This window comes from Anguilla rostrata, chromosome 4, assembly GCF_018555375.3.
Source record: "Anguilla rostrata isolate EN2019 chromosome 4, ASM1855537v3, whole genome shotgun sequence".
Lineage (NCBI taxonomy): Eukaryota > Metazoa > Chordata > Actinopteri > Anguilliformes > Anguillidae > Anguilla > Anguilla rostrata.
The window spans coordinates 46,753,130-46,775,039 of NC_057936.1; the positions used below are offsets into that span (position 1 = coordinate 46,753,130).

At 38.3% G+C, this 21,910-nt stretch overlaps 1 protein-coding gene and 2 long non-coding RNA genes across 3 annotated transcripts in view; 1 reads left to right on the top strand and 2 right to left on the bottom strand.

Moving 5' to 3' along the window:
• The window catches only part of LOC135253473 (uncharacterized), a 17,936-nt gene extending 12,977 nt beyond the window's left edge, over positions 1 to 4,959 (top strand). Inside the window, exons 3-4 of the long non-coding RNA XR_010329626.1 lie at positions 3,464 to 3,621; positions 4,788 to 4,959. This is a non-coding gene — a long non-coding RNA (uncharacterized LOC135253473). The remainder of the gene's footprint in view (positions 1 to 3,463; positions 3,622 to 4,787) is intronic.
• LOC135253474 (uncharacterized) overlaps positions 1 to 15,171 on the bottom strand; it is a 20,072-nt gene extending 4,901 nt beyond the window's left edge. Inside the window, exons 1-2 of the long non-coding RNA XR_010329627.1 lie at positions 15,094 to 15,171; positions 12,588 to 12,725 (exon numbers count right to left, since the gene is read on the bottom strand). This is a non-coding gene — a long non-coding RNA (uncharacterized LOC135253474). The remainder of the gene's footprint in view (positions 1 to 12,587; positions 12,726 to 15,093) is intronic.
• Positions 15,172 to 16,818: 1,647 nt separating this feature from the next.
• en2a (engrailed homeobox 2a) lies at positions 16,819 to 20,794 on the bottom strand. The gene is made up of 2 exons (XM_064332783.1): positions 19,925 to 20,794; positions 16,819 to 17,474 (listed from the first exon to the last, which is right to left on the bottom strand). Exons 1-2 carry the CDS (start codon positions 20,403 to 20,405, stop codon positions 17,158 to 17,160), a joined length of 798 nt encoding a protein of 265 aa, XP_064188853.1. The 5' UTR covers positions 20,406 to 20,794; the 3' UTR covers positions 16,819 to 17,157.
• Positions 20,795 to 21,910: the final 1,116 nt, after the last annotated feature.

Here is a 21,910-nt window from a genome sequence, read left to right on the forward strand (position 1 = left end):
CACGTCGGAAACCATAGACGATGTTTTGGTTTGCTTGGGCTACATTGGTGTTTATACAACCCAGAAGTGATGAAACAGTGGGCCCAAACAAAGTTCTCTTCGTTAGCTTCATGCATGAACCTTACCTTTGATCTCAAGTGTTCTTGATCGTTTATTGCTGTGCACTTGTGTGAAGTGGGAACAGTAGTCTCTCAGGAGTTCTCACTTCGGCCTAAATTCAATCCAACTGCATTGCGGTTTCTCACTCACTCTGGAAACTTTTTTTTGCGAGTTATTTTTATTTATTTATTTTTTAAACATTTCCCTTATTTTCGTTTATGGCGTACCTTAACGATTTTATTATGGCAATGGTGCAGACTGCTCTTTTTTTAAAGCTCTTTTTTAGTGTTATTTGAAAAATAGCAGTTCGCTAAATAGGTCTGCACTCAAAAAATACAAACTTAACCCTTTTCAGTTAAGATAGAGCTAAAGATTTGAATGTTTCTTCATACTGTCTTAATCAGTAACACTGTTATGTGCTTTTGGACACCTTGTATTGCCTTCACCATAGGTTAAAGTACATTCATTAGAGCAGAAGTGGTAGGTAGTGGAACAGTGTCATTATTTGTTAAGATATTTGTCTAAGATAAGACTAACCTACCATAAGCAAGATGATTGAACATCCCTCTTTGCTTGTATAAATGCATCTACAATAAAAATGCTGTTTATTTCAGTCTTTTTCAGCTTAGTTGGATCAGTGTGCTCATCAGTGTATACTAACAAATTTGGCTCTGAAGCTCCAGGTGTTGTGTCAGTTCTTGTTCATTTAACTTAGTGACTGAAGTCAGTCTAAATTAAATATCTGGTCTCTTCAGAATTAAATGCTATTGTGGGTTCCGACCACTTTCCCCAATAAAAGAAAAATCGAGTTCTGTTTTACATATTATATGAAGAAATTGTATAGTGTTCCTCGAAGTGGATTCATTTTTAAATAAATGATCATTATGGTATCCAAACCCCGGCAAGGCTATATTTCACATATTCCACTTGACTAGTCTCCTAAAGCAAAGGAACTGCACCTCTTCAGTGCATCCATAAATGTCCTCATGGTTGACAAATGGGCTAAGGCATCTCAGTATTGGCATATATCTCAGATATAAATGCAAAGGATTTATTCACAGAGGATTAAAGTATTTACCAAAGAGCCTTGCATATGTTTCCATGTCAAAATCCCATGATGTGCATGATTGTGAACAATTTAAAGAGTGAAAATGTGAAATGTCCATGTTCTCAAAAAGGCAGTGAAGTTAATCACAAGTACAAAGAGGGAGCAGCCTGTGCATTTTAAATGAACATCTACTGGAGTAAGGTGCTTTCGTTTTAGCACTTACCAGTTCTGGTTTACACTGTCATGTTTTTTTAACTAGTGATGTGCTCCTATAAAAACAGCCATGTGTGTCCCGTACTGCAGTAAATGCTTGCATATGTTGATTTCCTAATTTATTCAGGAACCACGCAAATTATTTTGATTTTATGTCAGTCAGTCATATATATATATATATATATATATATATATATATATATATATATATATATATATGTGTGTGTGTGTGTGTGTTTGTGTATATATATATATATATATATAATATATATATATATGTGTGTGTGTGTGTGTGTGTGTGTGTATAGTTGGTGCATATTATGTCTCAGATTAAACCTAAAACCAAAAACTGCCAAAAGCATTGTGATGATGTTTCTTACTATATGAATTATTTAAATCCTACTAATCAATGGATTAATCTTTGAAGAATCCTCAGATGCTGTAGCGTAGGTTTTTTTCACGATAAGAAATAAACAAAACACAAATCTATTTTGCTTCTATTAACACATTAATAGAATAAAGATATTTTGGTATGCACACAATTATACTCACAATAAATTGAGAGCCTTTTCCATTACATTACAATGATGGCTGTCTTTCCAATGAGAATTCAATAGAGGATAGCATCCCTGAGAATTCTATTCTCTGGGAGGACGGCCTAGGCCTTTTTTTATTCCTCTGGAAATTCTTTATTGACAGGTCCTATTCAAAACCCTTGGACTGTTGAGGAAAGGAATTTAATTCCCCTCCATTTTCAGGATTGCATGATAAGGATTCAGCAGAGGATGCACCATTTCAGCCTCCAAATGGCGGGTCTGAAAGGAAGAGTTGCCATTTGGCGCTGAGCTATAAATTATAAATAAAGAATTTCCCCCATGCATGTTGAACTTCTTTAAGTTTTAAAAGGAAATATGTTTTTGTTTTTCTTTATTTAGTTTCTTTTTGGATTTATTTGTTGTTAAAATAGAAACTTAATATTCTTGGTAAATATATGAATTTAAACCAAACACAATACTTGTGCTTGCATGTTTTTATTTTTGTATTTAATGTTTGGCAAACTTTCACTTAAATCCTCATTTTGGGTTTTTAGGATGTTTGAGCAGCTGGATTATTTAAGTGAAAATGAACTGGCGCTGTGCGCCTCCGTATCTGTCTGTCGGTCCATCTATATCGGTTGGGTTTAATTAAAAGCAGAATGTGTGCTCGGTACATTGTGTCCGTGGGACCTTTTATCTTATTTGGGACCAGATGGCAGTGAGGCGCGGAAGCCCCTTTGTGTCGGAGAGGGAGAGGGAGAGAGGGGAAAAAAGCGCTCCCATAATGTAATCAGTGGGACCGGAAGGGTCTGAAAGAAGACAATAGGGTCTGGATATATATCTACATTGCAGAAACGGAGTTCATCTGCAATTCGCCCCCTTTTTGACCAGGGGTGACACCAAAACTTCCTACTTTGATCAGTGGAGGGTGGAGGGGATGAACCTCCTTTCAAAGGCCAAAGGATGGCTCTCCGCTGTGCATCCTGCACTTGGCTGCCGGTGACACCCCCTTCCGGAAGGAGCCGCGGGGGCAGGAGCACCGTGCACCTTGACCTGTCTAGACGACACCACGTTTTTTGTGCCGTTACCAAGGGGAGAGGATGCACTTTGACCTTTAATGTAGTTGGTTTAAAACCACAATGATAGTTTAGGGATGCTTTTTCTCTTTCTTTTTTTTTTTGATGGGGGGTTATTGGGGTGAGCTGAGGGTGGTGGGGGGAGGGGGTGTTGGGTGGATTTTGGGGTGATGGGTGGGTTGGGGAAGAGGGCGGGGGCATTGGTGTGACCCAGATGCTTGCAAAATCAAGGCAGCAGATCTTGGCAAGATCAATTGTGTAAATATATATTTCTCAGGTTTTCCAGAAGTTTTTCATGCCAACTTTTTCTTTGAGCCTTGACGAAAATACCTTTAACATTTTGAAATTTTTACCAACCAAGGGATGGTATATATTTGATATACATTTAAAAAAGAAATTGAATTATATTTAAGTAATATCACAGTTTTTTCACTTTTTGTAAGGTGAGATGTCTTTTTAATATTTTTTTTTTTTACTTTTTGATTCAATAGGTTGCTCTTGCGTGACTACACTTTACCAGAGCTGCCGGACCAAGTGTATGAATGATCATGCCCTTCACATGGACCAAAGAGAAACAAATCCAAAAAGTTTTTCAAAGGAATAATAACAAAAGCGTTTTTCCAGATTTTGAAATTTCTTGAGATTTGCCGTGAGTATTTTATTTATTTATTAAATCAAATGTGCCATAAATCCAGGACTTTTGAATTTATCATCATCAATATTTATATATTATTCAAATAATGTATAGTACTGTGCTGTGAACACATCACATTTGCCGAAATATTCTAAATTTGTATATTATGTGGATATATTAATTGAATAGCCTTTTCCTGCACAACAATTATGATTTAGTCAGTGAAAACCTGAGATTGTTTATAGACATATAAAGTATTTCCCTTTTTATAAATGCAAATTAGATTAAATTAGATATTTCTCAACAGAGGCTGTATTGAGAGTTATGTGGTTTTGATTTAAATGATTAGTGTGTAGGAAAGAGATTCACGGTGCATATGAAACATAACATGTGAAAGTGCCCGTAAGACCATGGATTTACCATTAATGCATCTTAAAGAGTACATATGAACATCTCTTGAATTAAGAGGTGTACTTTCTAATGTATTTGTTGCACAACATGATTGTGTTTGATCGAATTCCGTCAATACCAAAACTAATAAATAATGTAACATCAGTTCTGTACCATCAGGATGTGATGGATGTGCCTAGTCCTGAAAGATTAATATCCAAGGTCAATTAGCTTGTTAATGGCATAAATATGAACTTGATCAATGTCACATTACATACTCTGATCATTTTAGGAAAAAGTAATATTTTCAAAATTCACAGTGTAGGGTGTGAATGGGTACAGAATACTCTTATACGTCATTCATGCTGTCTATTTACGGTTTTATTGTGGCGATGAAATTGTTATTGCTGATGCGTGCGAACGCGGGCGCGCTGGACGGGACGCGGCGGCTCAGCGCCGTGACTGACGCGGAACAGCGCACTCCGAGCGGCGTCCGGTCCGCCTGCGGTGAAACCGGCGCTGGCTCTTTGGCGCGTCAGCGGCACGGCGGGACCAGGGGGCAGCTGCGCGGCGGCGGGGGCGAGCGCCTCCCGCACAATGACCCCCTCCATGATGGCTGCGCCTCCGGGAGGGCTAAAATGGCAGGGCGTGGGAGGGAGGAGCGTGGAGTGGGGGCGGGGGGGTGGTGGGGCGCGGTGCTATGGCGCACTGAGAGCCGCCTCGTGAGGACGCGGCGTAGCGCGGGGGGCTCACGCCCTGTCGCTCTGTCTCCCTCTCTTCTCCCCTCTCAGTGTGGAGACGCGGCGGGCGCGCGGGAAGATGATATCACCGGGGCGCCGGGGGGCTGCGTGGCGGACGCCGCGCTTCGCGGGGACGCACCAGGTACTCGCCGTCGCCGCCGCCGCAGATGAGGGCGCTTTCTCCCCTCGCCGAGCCCCCCGCTCGTCCTCCATGTTGCATAATCGCGCTGAATAACAGGCAATTGGGCGTTGGGCTGGGTGCTCATCCACCCCCCCCGCCCCCCCCTTCTGGTTTAGTGCCGAAAACACTATGGCGCTCGCCGTTGCACACAATCAAGAGACGCTTCAATAAGCCATATTTAGGTAAATGATGAGTTCTTCGCTGCCTGTGCCTGTACATCAGGATTGCAGACAAGCTGTAGGCTTTGAAGCAGTTTCCATATTAAATTCAGAATTGGAGGCCATTTTGACTGAAAAACAAGTCTGCTCTTGTCTCACCGCAGTCACGACTTGGTTGCACCAACATAATTTTATATCTGTGATTTTCTTGCTGTGATGTATAAATACCCTTGATTTATCACATTATAGTGTACCATTCTTTTTGCCTTTTTTAATAAAGGCTATAATCCAGAATTAGAATTTCAATGTTGAAAGGTATACTTGTAATAAATATTATTACTTACTATGCAAAAACCTACCGACAACTAAGATTGCACATATGTACTCACAGTGATTTCACACGGATATGACATGTATTTATCGTTGAAATAAACATGTTCGTCAACTTGTATGCATTTGAATATGAACATATAGATGTAGATGAATGTTGACATACATAACCAGCTGTACACAGCCGGAAATCATTGCGTCACCACGCACTTACAACATCAGCTTGCATTGATTTATTCTGACCACAACACGTTTCTCCCCAGGATCAGAAAAATGACAAGAAAACATGGACTCAAATACGTGCAGTACACATGTAAATATTCCTGAATAGCAATCCAGTTATTGCTGCACATGGCAGGCGTACAGGTTAGTGTGAGGCACTGAAAATTCAGAGTAAGCTCCTTTTGAAGAATATATTTTAGTAGAAATTTGTTTTGATGAATGTGGCAGTGCTTTCAAAGCTAATGGAACTAGATGTCGTTACAGGGATCAGCTGCGGTGTTCTCAGATGAAGACTGTCTAAAATCTGCATGCCTACCTTTGCAGGCGTAGTTGTAGTTCAGACATTTTGTTTGTAAGGCTGTCTCAGAATCGCTAGAGTTTCACATACACATCGCTGTAAATTCACCACGTCCTCACAAGGTGAACCACAGTCTGATATCAGTCCCTGCTGACTAAATGAATAGATGATTAAAAGAAAGACAATGGTTTGGGGGGGGGGGGGCTTTTTTTGGTGGGGGTATAGCAGAAACAGAGATGGTCCCACATCGTTTGAAATGGTTTCAGAAGCATTTGAAAGGGCAGTGCGCTTTGTTTGAAATCATCACCGTTCGCCGGGGCTGAGTGACGCGCGCTTCTTTTTTAAGGTCTTGCGAGGACGCGGCGTAGCGCGGGGGGCTCACGCCCTGTCGCTCTGTCTCCCTCTCTTCTCCCCACTCAGTGTGGAGACGCGGCGGGCGCGCGGGAAGATGATATCACCGGGGGCGGCGGGGGGGCCGCGTGGCGGACGCCGCGCTTCGCGGGGACGCACCAGGTACTCGCCGTCGCCGCCGCCGCAGATGAGGGCGCTTTCTCCCCTCGCCGAGCCCCCCGCTCGTCCTCCATGTTGCATAATCGCGCTGAATAACAGGCAGCGCGGTCACCGCCCAAGCAGGGCTGGGTGCTCATCTACCCCTAACCACCCCCCCCACCCCCCCATTTTGTTTCAGTGGAGAAAACACTATGGTCACACGCAATCGAGAGGTGCCATAAGCAAACACAGATGCAGAAGGCTCCACAATAATGCTCATAAAAAACACTACTGATGTGCTGAATCAGTTTACTCCACCAGTGTTCTTCAGCTGAGGTTCTGACTTTAAACTGAGCTATTCCAATGTTAAAGAGAACTCAACTATGCCATAATCACCTATGACACATGCAGCACCCAAAGGTGCTGCTTTTAGACACTCAAGGTGTATCATGTCTTCAATAATCTGTGGAACCCCCAGTTAGTGCCATAGGAATTCATATTTGCTTGTATTAGGGCCCACATTGTTTTTATAAAGATAAATTAGTGTCAAAATGACATACTTTACATAGTGCACGCTGAATCTTGCATCATTAATGTTTCTTTTTTGTCTCAGTGATTCCCTCCGATTCTGTTTGACTGCATTTTTCTTCTGTTTGTATCAGTGTTGTGTGTGATACTTTTTAAATGGTTGCATCTGTCCACTTTGTACTGAAGATTGACTTTACACCTCATTTGCTTTTAACATGTACTCATGAACTGTAATGTACTCATGTACTGGTTTTGTTGAATTCGAATTTGTTTGAAATGTCCAAGCATGTCATTGCATACTTACTTTGAGGCATACATCTATGATGTGTAGAAAGGCAAGGCTGGTTTTTGTTTGCTTCTGGTCTGAAATTATATTAAAATTGTATGTACAATAGAATAAAATATAAAAATGCCTTAAGTTGATTGTTTTTTTGCTGTTTTTGTTCATAGGAATTGCTAAATAGCCAAAGGCTGTATATATCTAGGCGTACACCCAAGTTTGAATGTGTGAGTGGATATTTGCTTTTGTCAGCTCAATTTTCAATGTGGACCAAGAAGTGTTATGCCTCCATTCCAAAACAATTATCTTCTGATAAATAGTAACCAATAGTTTATGTAGAAAAACACTTATTTCGTTATGATTGTGTATTTGTTTTTATACATTTTTTATGAATGATGCTCCTGTTGTCCAGGTTATAATTATAACATTACTTTTGAACTTGAAGTGTGTTCTTATAAGGTCATACGTGTGCACAAAAGGTCAAGATATCAAAAAGGCGAAAAATAATTACATCTCAAAGGTCAGCTATTCTTTGTTTATTTTATGGAGGGTGCAGTACAACAAGAGATGATAATTTAAAATGTGAATTGATACTTGATTAAAATAGGGTACATTCTTGCATAAAATATATATTATGCAATGTCATAATTTTGTGATTCATATAAACTGAATTGAGTTTGTGGTAAACTCCTGTGCTGCAATATTTTGGTAAGATATAAAATATGTTAACCTATTTAAATTAAAATGTCATTACAAACCAACATTCATGTAACCTTTTTCATGTTGAAAATACTTGATTTATAAACAAGTATAAAAAAGTTACTTTATACTATAAAACTTTTGTTCATCTTTTAGTGAATGTAATGAGTGCTGTATAGTACTCTTTGAGCAAAGTAACCACTGTGTCATGCCCAAAAGCCAGCTACCCAGTGTTATAAACGTATGTGAGGGGTTTGAGCTCTGTGTACCAGCAAAACGTAACTTTGAGTACATACTGTAGTGGTTTACTCTGTGTGTATAAGGTATAAGAACTGAGTATGGAAACATTACATTTCTTAGCATGAGAAAAATGTATATTTAATGCATTGTTACATGACACAGGTCACTTATGCTTGGCAAAAGTCCGTAAAGTTTATCTGCCACACGTGGATGCTATACACATTCAACCGACCTTGTGTAGGTTCATTTTAGTTGTCATTTAGAATTTCTTGTGTGGCAGACAAATATCTGCAACTGAAATCAAATGAGTTATGTATTATGTGTGACTTAATCCTGGTTAATTTATTGTAACATTGATTTTAATTTGTAAAATGGCAAAGCAACAATGGCAATACAAACACTGAGCTGGAACTCTGACTAAAATTTATCTCAGATATGTTACGCTAATTCTTTGAACGGGGATAAAATAAAATTTCTAGTGAAGATCTGAAAAGATGCATTGAACAATGTCAATAAATTATGTGATGACAAAAATGATAGTGAATTGTGAAAAAGCTAGTTGTACTGATTACATGACTGCAGTTTCCAGCCTTTAATGATCTCAGTCTTCACTGAAGAAAATACGGACTCACCACAGAATGTTCTAGCAGCTGAAGTCATAAATAAGTTAGCAGTTAACTTGTATGTATTTCATATCCAAAGTTTATTTTTTTTGTCATTCACTTTGAACCGATCACAACTGTATTAAAAACAAGTTATCTACGCAATCCAGTTCCCCTTTCCTGTTCTCTGAAGTCTCTCATACAGTTTATCTGTTACTTTTTCAACTTACTCCAACTTTTGTGTAATTGCACTTTACTGAATGGGGAGCATTGATTGTGTTTGTGATTTCTTTTCGGTGTGTGTTCTTGAATATGAAATGTGTTCGCTGCTGTTAAGAGACAGAACTCTGTAAAAGTTTGGTCGCGTTCCAGTGTTAAAGACAGCCCTGGAGGCAGCCTTCAATCCTACACAGCTGCGCGTTGTCTTATTAACGGTTATATAAAACATTATGTATAACTTCTCCCTGTCCTGATCCTAGCACTGCACATTTCAACTCCCACTGAATTAAAATGAAGTAAAGCTCAATTAAAGGTTTGAAGGACACCGCGTATTGCTGAGAGTCTGAATCTGGGCTGGATAAAATACTGCTGATCAGGTGGAGCTTCCTGTAGCACCGAGAGGTTCATATGGTTGAATCCCAAGCGGTGGTACTTCTGTTGCATCCTGAGCACACTACTTTCCTTCAGTGGCTTCAGTGAAATGCTGCCAGTGCACAATAGAGTGTGTCTGTTTGCCTGTGTTAGGCACTCTGCTAAGCATACACCAAATGGAAAACAGACCTGGATGCAATCAGCATTGGACCGTAATTTTGAAATAGTAGTACACGCAATCGTGGGATTTGTTTCACAACGAGCTCTTTGGCAGCTTGCGTATGTGTGATGGCTGAAATTCTGAGCTCATATTTATGACTCTTGCATTTAACTGGGAGTTAAATTTAGGGACTAGTTTTGATTGGACGTAGGCTGTATTCATGTGTTACATTGTGATTGTTTTATGTTTGCAAGTCTGGATTTGGGCCCTGAATCAGTCTAAACTGCAGCGTCGTTTGTCTTACTGGTTACCTGAGAACGACATGTTCCCTCATTTATTTCTAGTTTTAGAAATTATTTTTTATTTTTTTATTTAATGAACATAAAAGTCCCAATATTTCTTAAACACGGTCAAAGAGTTGTAGGTCATGAAATTATTTATGCAGAGTTTATATACAAAGAACATTGTGCCTGGCTAAGCCTTACATTCTGTTTACAAAATGTTTATGTTGATAAAAATAAAACTTTCCTGAAATGAAATTAGGTGTAAATGAAGGCTAAAAGCAATTTTATTGCCAGATTTGCACACATTTCTGAGGGAGCAAATCAGATAGATGCAACGAAAAATGTTCTTAGCTTCTTTGCCTCTGGTATTTTTATTTTTTTGGATGAACAACAAAACTGATTCCTAACAGTAAATGTCACAGCAACTTCTCAGGAATATTTTAAATGTGTAAATCTTTATTGCGTCTGAAATAAAACTGAACACTGTTACTTTGTTGCAATTTGATCAGACAGGTTAAGTAGGAGCTTGTATCCTTAAAAACTGCGTTGTAAGGGTTGGAGCGTGATCAGTTGGACATAAATGTGTTATAAAAAAAGCAAGGAAATCTTGTCTTTGGTTTAGTACACCAGCATTGCACTTAACATTTGAATGATGCATTTAAAAATATATAGTGTTGCATTACCTATGTAACATGCATTTGGCGGTGGCTAAATGTAACAAAAATGTGCATGGGTTGACAAAAACAACTGATATGCATGAGTCAGAGTCCCCCTCAAGCTAAAAATAAGTTAGTCTTATTCATGGCAGAGAGCTGTGGGATTGCAACTTCTTGCATTTTCTAGTTGGGCACTTTTTATGCCATAATCCTTCATATGAAAATCATTCTTTATGAAAAACTGTATCATATTTCTCATTCAGCCTCATGGGTCTTGTACCTATAAGTTTTTGTTTAACAAATGGCCAAACTTTGTAGCTGCCCTACATGGACCATGCTTGGATCTGAAGTTTTCACACAAAGGTTTACCCAGGTCTTGAATGAAATTTGAAGACTGAAATAGTGACTCAGAGCATGAAGGAGCAAGTTGCGAGTGGAAAACCAAAGCTTTTGCAACTGCTAAATTGTATAGGAATAACACCGCTTTGGTTAAAGAGGAGAGCGACGTGGTCAGAAACTGAGCTCAGAGCTTTTGTCTGTTTGAAGCTGAAGCACACCGGTTTGAAACGCATCCGCTGTCCCGCTGAAACACAGGTATTTCACAAAATTTAGTGGGCACGATTTTTTTTCTCTCCTTTTTTTTGTATTTTTCTTTTTCTTTCTTTTTTTGTCATTAAACAAATTGCATGAAGTGAGGGTTGCCTGTGGCACGACAATGTGTCCAAGACCTCTTTGTGTGCACAGCCGTCTGTGAAGGGTCCGTGGCCTGAGTGTATACATGAGAGATCAAGGGTTACCAAGGTGCTGCTGGAAAGGGCTCAAAGTGACGCGACAAACTGGACCACTAAATGCTCATTTCCTATGCGTGTTAGCCGCCTTAGCGGGGTATCCAGCGAGGTGGCTGACTCGGGGGCTGGAGTTTTTAATGAAACGGGCCCTTTATGCGGATCACTCCGACTGGAATGGTGGACCATTTTATAAAATTGCCCAAATTCAATCTGAATGAGCCAGGAGGTCCGACTCATTCAGAAATGTAGGAAAGTGGATCTCTCTACTCCGACAAAGTTCAGCCACTGAGCTGCAGCATTAACTTGTATTCTAACAAGATTAAAATATATTTGTCCTGGGGATTAGCATACTTAAGTGCCCTTTGCCTTTTTGGTAGTGGCAGTGTGCTTTGATCTGTGTTGCATGGCAAGAGCCTGGCTTGGGCTCGACCATCCGAGTGCCAAGTGTGAAATTGGCCTGATGTCATCCCCATTCTTCACCTTTTACATCTTTCACCACTTTAATTATATTTCCGCCACAAAGCTCTGGCACTTCATTGCATATTCAAGTTTGACTAGGAAGCATTTAGAAACTACGGATAAATAACTCAGTGGGGGAGGGGATGGGGTGGCTTTTTTGTATGGGAAGCAGACAAGGGATGTCAATACTTTTCTGATATTTATTTTCTTTCTTCTGTTTGACCGCCTTTGCTTCCAAAGCGTTTGTCAAAGTTAAAGTTATAGTAAGTCAGATGCGCTCGAGCAACATGACAGGTGCTCCTGCCCTTGAAAATCCTCCTATTGTTTTTGTGTTTTTTGTTTGTTTTTTCTGTTATATGTGGATATAAAAATGTGAAACTTGAGAGGCTTTAATTTACTCTTAGAGCACAAATCCCTCAGTTATTTTAAATAAAAGTCAGTCTTCACTCAGGCACACATCAGCACTCAATCAATATTCAGCAGGTTCCTATTCTTAGCTAACACCATACCTTATTGGAAATATATATATATATACACACACACACACACACACACACACACATGGCCAGGAGAAAAAAACTGTCAAATTTGAATCTTCCTTGAATATTCCAATTGCATGCCATTTACTTACTAGGTTTCAGTGTTTCTGAATTTAATATATATATTTATTTAAAAGTTTAAAAGTGGCAGTGTCACTTATGTTTTTTGCTGGGGTTTATTTTTATTGATTTTTGTCGGAGGGGGTTGACGGGGGCAAGCAGGAGGGATTGGGACGGGCAGAGTTTGAAATGGAGACTTGGGAAAATACAGCTTTAATGAGATTCCTTTAAGGGGCTGTGTTGAATTCAGAGGTGTAGAAGTGATGTGAGGGGAGGAAATGAGCCACCTGCAGCTGTGACAGAAGGCTTTGACCTTCATCGGAGTCTCCCGGCCACAGACTCCTTTCAGGGGCAGCGTAGAGTGTCTGAGAAGCGCCGGCCTTTCGCTGCCCAGAGCTCATCAAGTCAGTGACCGTTGGGCGTTACTTCCACATACAAGCCGGGCAAGAAAAGAAATGCAGATGAGCTTCTTTACCATTGAAGAGCAGGTCAATGCTGGGAAATGGTACTCATAAGCAGCCTACTTTATATATATTTTTTTTTATTTTATTTTTTTTCTTCTTCCCCACAGTTTGCAACTTTTGTAAAAGGTTTAAAGACATCAAGTAGGCCAAACAGCAGTTTGGAATGTTCTGAATATTTTGCTGGCTTTTTTTTTTTTTTGATATGCATGGTTTCACGGGACTGGCGCAGGCCTGTAAAGAGAATTGGGCTATGCCATGACGTTGTAGATTATGAAATATAAAAATTCACTTACTTGTGATGTCCTCTGTATACGTTATACATACAGACCTTCCTCCTTTTGAGATATTAATTAATATAATATCCTGCTGCTTCTCAAGCTGCCATTGTTTAAAAAGGTAAAATAGACCGAATGTGGTGAAACGTGTTTGATACTATTTCACAAGCTGAAACTAATGAAGACCGTCAATGTGGCTTGTAACTTCAAATATCTTTGGATATCGTTTCGTTTCAACCTTACCTACGTTTGCAATACACCTACGTAACTTTAAGAAGTTTTCCGACTCCGTTATGTAGGCTATAAATAAATGAAAATAATTTATATTTGGTTTGTAGGGTAGGGTTTGGCGAGTGTGAATTAACAGAATCCTCAAAATTTGCATTGGCACTTACTTCTGTTTTGAGAGGTAGCACAAAGCTTCAATTCTATAATCATTTCTAGTTACAATAAAAACGTTTTCTGCAGAACTAATAATCATTCTGAGAAAAATACGTAACCTTGTTGGATTTTCCGCAGCCTCTCTTCGAGAAAACCTTTACAACTATTTATTTATGAAGGTGGGTTTAAAAGACGCCAGTAGAATCCAACCTCCAACATATCATTTTACCTTAATCAAGTAGCTACGTCTTTAAAATTGAATTTCTGGCACAATGTTGGGTGGCGTTCATTTGTGAACCATAATAAGATGATAAACTTGATTTAATCTCTGTAGGCTATGTATCCCATACCATGTCATACCCATACGGGTCTCAGATGAACAGTCTGTATTATTACGTGTTATTATTTTGGGTTTAGCTGTTGTACATTGGATGACACCCCTTGGCGAACTCCAAATCAAAGACGTTTTATCAAATCACCTCTTCACAAAATATTTTACTTTTTCATAAACGTCAGCAGATGGATACTGACTCATGCTGACTCAAACTCACTTCCTATTAACAATAGGCTTTCTAAAAATTTCCACCCAAATGGTCTATAGCAAAATGGCGTCAAGTCACATCGAATTCAAGGCCTGGCCTACAAATTTCTTGTTGATTTGTAGGATCGTTTGTCGCATAATTTCCTAAATTTATAACTTTTTATAGTGAAATGTACGACGACTGTCACGAGCTCATAAATATTTGTGGTAATATTTAATAAAGGCATTACCTGTGCACGTTTTGTACATCAACGACTTTGCAGAAGACTACAAAACTTAGCCGATGGGCTAGGCTATCCAGCCGATTCTTAAATATGCCGATTCTGGTTATATTTGACATTCCGAAATTCTATCTATTTCTTCTTCCTCTTTTTCCATAATAATCGCCTAAGCACCATCATATTTCAAAATATTTTCCGTTAATCTTGATAATGGGTAAAAGTATCCTAATTAGACAGAAATAATGATAGTGAATTGTGATTCAGTTCATCAGGAATTCTAAGGATGTCAAAGCAGGTGTGGAATCATTTAAATCTATTTAAATCTTGTGTGTTTTCTACTAGTCAACAGAAATTTTCAGTTTGGCTTATACGTCTTGTGGGATAGCCAGTGGATTCAATCAAATAATACTTCTCAGTTTAGTCCTCAAATAGTGTATCATCAATAATAATAATAATAATAATAATAATAATCAAATCAAATAATCTTGTATTCATACAGAGTTTTTATTTGCAAATTGTTGAAACTGAACACGGATTTAGAATATCACTGATTGGGAAGGACAACTCAACAGAAACCTGAGAGAACCTTTTTAAATGAGCTTTTGGTGCAGTCATTTGTGTAAAACATAAACACGTTGTAACTGAAATTACTGTAGGCTACTAAAAATAACTGGAATAAGAATCTGTGACTGTCACAGTTCGAGTCATTCCACTCATCTGCAGAGCATAGTTTGAGCTTCTAGCTACATCGTCTTTATAACCATGCACCCCTAAGTATACATCCCCCTTCCCCCCCACCTTTATATAGCCTATTTCTTAATACATGAGCGCTCGGTCAGGTCGGTTATAAAGGAGTCAGGGAAACAGTAGTCTTAGTTGCGTAAAATAAGAACGAGTTGTCCTTTACTGACCTTTAAATATGGAGTCTTTCAGCAGTCAAAATAGTAGAACTGGTGCAGCCGTAGTCAGCAACAATGACGTCATATCCGTAGGGTTCCATTGAATTTAATAACTGAAGGGGAATGTAAATAATGATTTTGGTTCCATGTTATATATGCTGATGTTGCAGGTTTTGTAAGGCCCGTTAGGAAGTAGCAAAAAATATTTCAAGCATGTAAACACTCAGACTAGAGTTATGCGAAATAATATACATGATAAACTTTGAAGAGTATTATCTTCGAGGTTTATTTGCTTGCTTTTCCAGTTCTCAAGAGGCAGTTAATTACACAATTAAACATAAATGATACAAATTATTTACATTTATTTTATACCAAAGAATATTTCAAAACTCAACATAGAATAAAAAGATTGCATTGGATTATACAACGCAATTCTTTTTCTCCTCTTTTTTTAAACATATTCATTTATAGATTTTGCTGATGAATAAATTCATTATGTCGAACCAGCTGTTCAGATAAAGGCAATATTCAACTGATACAACTAGTATGCATTTAACGTAATACTTTTTTGTTTGTTTGATTTAGCACAGTTCTGTTTCACGAAAAGTTCACATCTGAACTTTTAAGGCAAAGTGTGTTTAGTTTGGTGGATTTGAATTCATACACACTTTTCAGATATACAATAAAACACAATTCACACGAGAAAAAAAAAAAACACAATTTGGTATGGATACACTCTACAACTTAAAACTCCATCTTACTTTCATCGTCTTGGATCCAAGCTTATAAACACGGTAATCTGTCCAGATATAACAAATTGCAGCTTTCATGCAAAGGCCCCAAAAACGTTTCATTCACAAAAAGAAGTTATTGCAAGATAAATAAGTAGTGTAAACACCCCAAAATCTACTCTCAATAAGCAACATGGGTCATTGGATAGATTTTCAATATATTCTATATAAATACAAAATCAACAAATATTAAGTTCTTTGCAAACAACAATAAAACAGTATTTAAACCATTGTTATACACTAGAGATCAATGTATCCGTATTTGTAAATGTATATATCTATATATCTATATATATGACGCAAACGAACACGTCCTTTATTTGAGCGTCCTTTATCTGATTTTATCCATATTGTCCAAGTACTAAGAATGTGTTGAAGAATATTCAATCATTGTCTGTTATGCTACAAAGTTGTCCCTCCCTCGTATAGGCAGCAGTATATAAATTAAAACGTATTCTACAAAAGAATATTATATTGCTCATTCAATAAAAACTATATTAATTCAACAGGAGAGGCCACTGTACATTTAGGTGACGTAAAAAAGCCAATTTGAAATTGAAAGCATTTTTTTCATAGAAGTTGGCCTGATGTCAGATGTTAGATTGTGTATTTAACTTAAGTGTAATCAACAATTGTAATAATGGTTGCTTGCGTGCAACCATATAAACGATTGCTATCCCTTAATATGTATATCTGGTTTGCTTTATTTAATAATTGAACTAAAGTATGCGTACGAACATCACAAATTGCAGATGTAGGTTACTTAATTTCGAATGCAAGTAACTGAGCCTCTTTATAATAATCACAACCCCTTGCTTATGTCCTTTTTACACAAAAATCATTAAAAACCTAATAAAACAAACAAACATAGAAATAATATAGCTTTACAATCAGCAATTTATTTAGATTCACAGTTGCCTGAATGCAGCAGAAAAAATCTTTGGACTTCAGCAAGTTGTTTTTTTTTTTTTTTTCTTTTTTTCACGGTCAAATTTGTCTACGTCAACCAAAAGCGCTTGGTTGAAAAAAGGAAGGAACGTTATGGAAACACTTTTCCACATAAGAAGCATCTATTTTAGGAAGAAAACAACAAGGTTGATAACATATTGAAAACATAACTTTGTTCAACACTTTACTCGTAAATTATATACACATGATATTGCAGAAGTATATCTAATAATAATACATATATTTTAATCCATTAATGCTGGTATCTTTTATACACTGGCCCTTATTTTATGAAATTATTGCATTGTATAGCCTGTCATCATCTGCTTTCGTTCTGTCAATCGCTATCTGATTTGTCATCTTTTGAAGTTGTGGCGTGATTGTACAGTCCCTGTGCCATTAAGTGCAAAGCCAGAGAATTTTTACTTCCACTGGCTTTCTTAATTTTGGCTCTTTTGTTCTGAAACCAGATTTTAATTTGAGATTCGTTAAGACTTAGTTCCTGTGCCAGACTTTGCCTTCTCTGCTCTGTCAGGTACCGATTTGTCTGAAACTCAGCTTTTAGTCTCTGAAGCTGTTCGGCAGTGAAGGCTGTTCTTGGCCGCTTGTCCTCTTTACTGGCAGTCTTCTTCTTTGGTTTACGAGATCTTGGTCCTGCAGTTACAAATACAATTAGCGAGTGATTAGGATTTTAAATTTTTTTTTACATAGGACACACACGCACACACACACAACTTGACGATTCAACTGAAGTGGTAATACAAGCAACAATCCGACATCACATGCCATTGTTTAGGCTATTTGTTTTTTTATGTAAATATCCATCATAAGTCACACCACCAGTATCATTGTGCTGGGTGTCTATTTTCTTGACAATAACGCCAATAGGAATAGATTGCTGGTAATAATCAGTCGCTGATGAAGTGGAATATTCATGAAGGATCCATAGTTGTATTCGATTTGCAATTCGGTTGGAGGGGTATGTTGTGTGTGTGTGAAGAAGGGCGGGGGGAAGGGTGGAGTGGGGGGGGGTTAGAACCCCTGTCTCTACCTGTAACCATAGTAACCAAGTTCATAAGCATTCATTAAGCTTGTAATGAATATTTTGAAAATCATTCAGTAAGACAAATACACCGGTATGCCAATCTCAGATTTAATTTACGCCCACAAAAATACTCCCGCCTCCATGCATAGAAAATACCGTGGCGTTTCACAATGAAACATACGGAAATATAGCGTTGGCTTATGCATTCCGCTGATTTATATATATATATTTAGTTTTATTTTAATCACTTACTTAATCGACTACACTGCGTCTCTTAGGCCTATTGCATAAATGAGTCTATTCCGCATTGGGGCTCCAATTCCGCTCTTCAGAGAATCCCTAGAATTGGGGACGTTCTCGAGTTCTGTGATCTGTTCCGCAGCCCTGGAGTTTAATTCTTTGTAGCCTATAATAATGCGATCGTACATTTAGCATTTCTGCGTTGATGAGAACTTCATCGCTCCTAAAATAAATGAGGGAAATTGAGTGGTAGACTATCATAAGATGCAATTATTCCCCGTTGAATGGGACACGAAATCGAGAAGCGTTAAATTGTACTTTGAAAAGACTAGATATGTAAAAACCATTTACATATTTTTGGAGTTAGTATCTAGATGTCGTTACCACGGACATAGAGGGCCTGTATTCTGTTTAGTTGCAGTAATTCATATTGTTGATGAAAAAACATTAGATGAACCACACCCATTCGTCAAACTTTAAACGTATATCACGTGTAAATAAATAATTAAAGAATAACTACAGATAAAATTTTGTGTGGATTAGGAATATCTGTAGCTACTACTGCATTAAGAATATTCGCAATATTTAAAATCATGCATTACGTTATATATGCAAGGGCTTCATATTTCATAGATGAATTCATACATGGGCTATGCTTAATGACCAACATTTCGTATGCACCATCCAGCGTCTATAACTTGAGTACTAACATATACGAAAACACGCTTACTACTAGGCCTGTTCCATTGTCAAAAAATATGCAAATCAAATATTAACAAAGACGACGGAACAAAGGCGCAAAACTACATTTTATAGTCTAAACTCTTCTCTGCACTTCATTTTTTATTTTATTACTTGACTAAAATGACTATAAAACATAAATACGGCTTCCCGTGAACATTGATTATAGTTCATGTGGCAAGTTAGTAAGTATCACATGCGTTATTGAAAAAAAGAATTGTAGGCTAGTCGCATAACTATGGATTTCTTTTTTTTTTCAGATGGAATTTTAAGAAATAAACCAGGTTATGGCCAAAAAATGTTAATTACATTATACTGATAATAATACCACCAAATCATAATACTCATTAGGATTCTTAAACTGTGAACACTGACTCATTAATTATAATAATAATATGTTCGTCCATTGCATTTATGTTAAGATCCTAACAAACATAAGAAAAACGGGCAGCATTTAATTATTAGGGTATTTTTAAAAATAATTTTGGGGTTTAAAAAATTTAATTGATATAAATTACAAACAAGAAGTTACTCGGAAAAATATTTCGTTAAAAGTCTACCTCGTTTTTGTACTTCTGCCGATCCGATTGCGTGCAGTTTTCTTATTTTTTATTTTTTTTTTTACTGGAAGATTGATATTGGTTTTTTGTTTCACCAGAGCTTTGCCGATGATGCAGACTGAAGAATAAGCGGTAGGCTTCGCCAGAGTAATGATGAATGAATATACATTGCTGCAACTGAAGCTACATCTCAATATATCTTCCATTATCTGCACAGACGGTATAGGCTACGGTTTACTTGCTCATTTTGTTAGGGAGACGGAGATTTCTGTCATTGTGGGCGATTTTATGTTTTTGTTCGAGGTTTGTATGTTTATGTTTCACTTTTATTCAGTTCACTGGGTCAGCCAACCAGATATTTTTTCCAACTATCATGTGGAAAAATCAACATAACTTTCGAGGAAATCACTGGTTGGATTATTTCATTTTTTATTTGCGAGATGATGTCGTGAAGAGGCATTTAAGGTCAAGGCTGTGATAAGTTTATTTCAATGCTAATAAATAAAAATAAAGCTTACCTGATGAAGGCCTGTCCGAGTATCTAGTACAATAAACCCAGGCTGGCCATAACATGGGCTGGCCCGAAGCTGCTGTAGAGCTGGCTTGAGAACAATCCGAGTCCGAACTTAGGCACTGATCTCCACTTTCTCTGCGGGGTTTCAAAGGCTCGTCGACGGCAATATCTGCCTTCTTTGCCCCACCGACGGAAGGAGGGTTAGAGGTTCCTTCTCCTGCAACAGACCCCCCTACCTGCCCCGCTCCGGGGGCCGAAGGGCTGCTATTCTCTCTCCCAGGAAGGCTACCTTCATCGCGATTAAATGTTCCCTCTTTTCTTCGCCCGAAGTCCGGTCGTAAAATGTTATCTATGAAAAAGTTGGTTATTCTGTGTGGGAGTTGCAGGTTCCCCGGCGCTTGCAAAAGGGGTATAATCGCTCTGTTGGACTCCTCGCCCGACTCTTGACGCTCCGCTTCTCTGTTGCTATGATCATTTTCTTCCATACTGCTACACTTTCCAATTTTCTTTCTTTAACCCTTTTTTCGCTTTCCTGTACAGAAGTATACAGATTCCAGCTTTAGGGGGCTTCCGTCTAGTTTCCACCTTTTTAGTTACTTTTAAAGGAAAAAAGAAGAATAGAAAGAGGAAAATCCGGCAGTTTTCAGTATTTAAAAACCACGCACCCCTTTCTTATTGTGTTCACAACGAAAAACCATAGTTTTGTTCTTTAATTCCCAAACTGGGCTGTTCTTTATTTCCCTGCTTCATAAATACAATTTGGGGCACCAATTTAGTATGATCCGGTTTTAGTCAATCCAATAATGGTGCTTCAACTACTAAACTAAGGATAAATAAAGAGGTGTGCTAACTGATCCTGAAATACTTTCACTCTGGATTTTTGTTCTTATTTTTAATACGAGTCCCTCGGGTGACGTTGCAGTACGGTATCTTAGACACGTGCCTTTGACCAATAGACTACGAGAGATTTCACCACGTGACACTGACCCTCGAGTAAATGACAGCGCTCAACCTCGCCTTTACTCTCTTTTAAAGCGATAGTAGTCTCCTAAATCAAAACGAGCAAATAAGTAGCCTGTGTAGCCTATATAAATTAAGCTTTTTTATTCTGTTCAAATACACCGCTGTACATTTGGCTCTCAGTCTCCTTTTTAGCTGTTGTCATTTGATAGGGAAATGAAATAACCACTATCCATTGCTCATATTGTATAAATATAAGTTCGGGTAATGGGATGGGGGGTGTTCCGGGCATAAAAAAGGAGTGTGACGGGGTCTATACATCTCACAAACCTTATGCACAGTTCATTTGTCATTTTTGAATGAAGGGTCCTAAACGCAGTATTTTCATTCGAGCGAGATTTGAGGTAGCCGGTGCAAGTAAAACCAAGTAGTATAAATCCGAGTAATAGGCAAAAACCAAAAAGAGAGGGTGGGGGAGAAAATGGTGCACCCATGGCGTAGTAGACTAATACCCTACGGAAATACACTAAACAGGACCCTTTGGCCGCTCATTTTTCCAGTGGAGAAACGCCCTCTATTTTGACATTTACCTTAAATAGCCTACTTTTAGTGGAGAACTTGTGAAACTCTTGGGGTAAGACTTTCCTCTGCCCTAATCTAATATTTACTAAATAGGCTAGTAAATAATAGTAGCGACACTTAGGCTACACCATGAGCTAATAGCTAAGACACAGCTGCGCTATGCCGATTTAGTAGACTGTGCACGGGCGTATCCAAAGACGCTCATTTGGACGCAGCTATTGTCAGATAACCAAATTCAAAATCAACGGACCATAAATAGGGTTCTCTTTCTTTTTCTAACTTGGCTGCTGCGCTGAAAGTCCCTCCAAGTCCAGAAAGAAGTCTTTGCTTGCTGCTCTTGAATCTCATAGTGACGGAGCGGTCCGTTTAGAAAAGAGGCCGGTGCCGCTTTAAAAGAAACCTGTGATGCAAACAAGCTGTTGTGATATCGGCGCACATGATGCAGAGT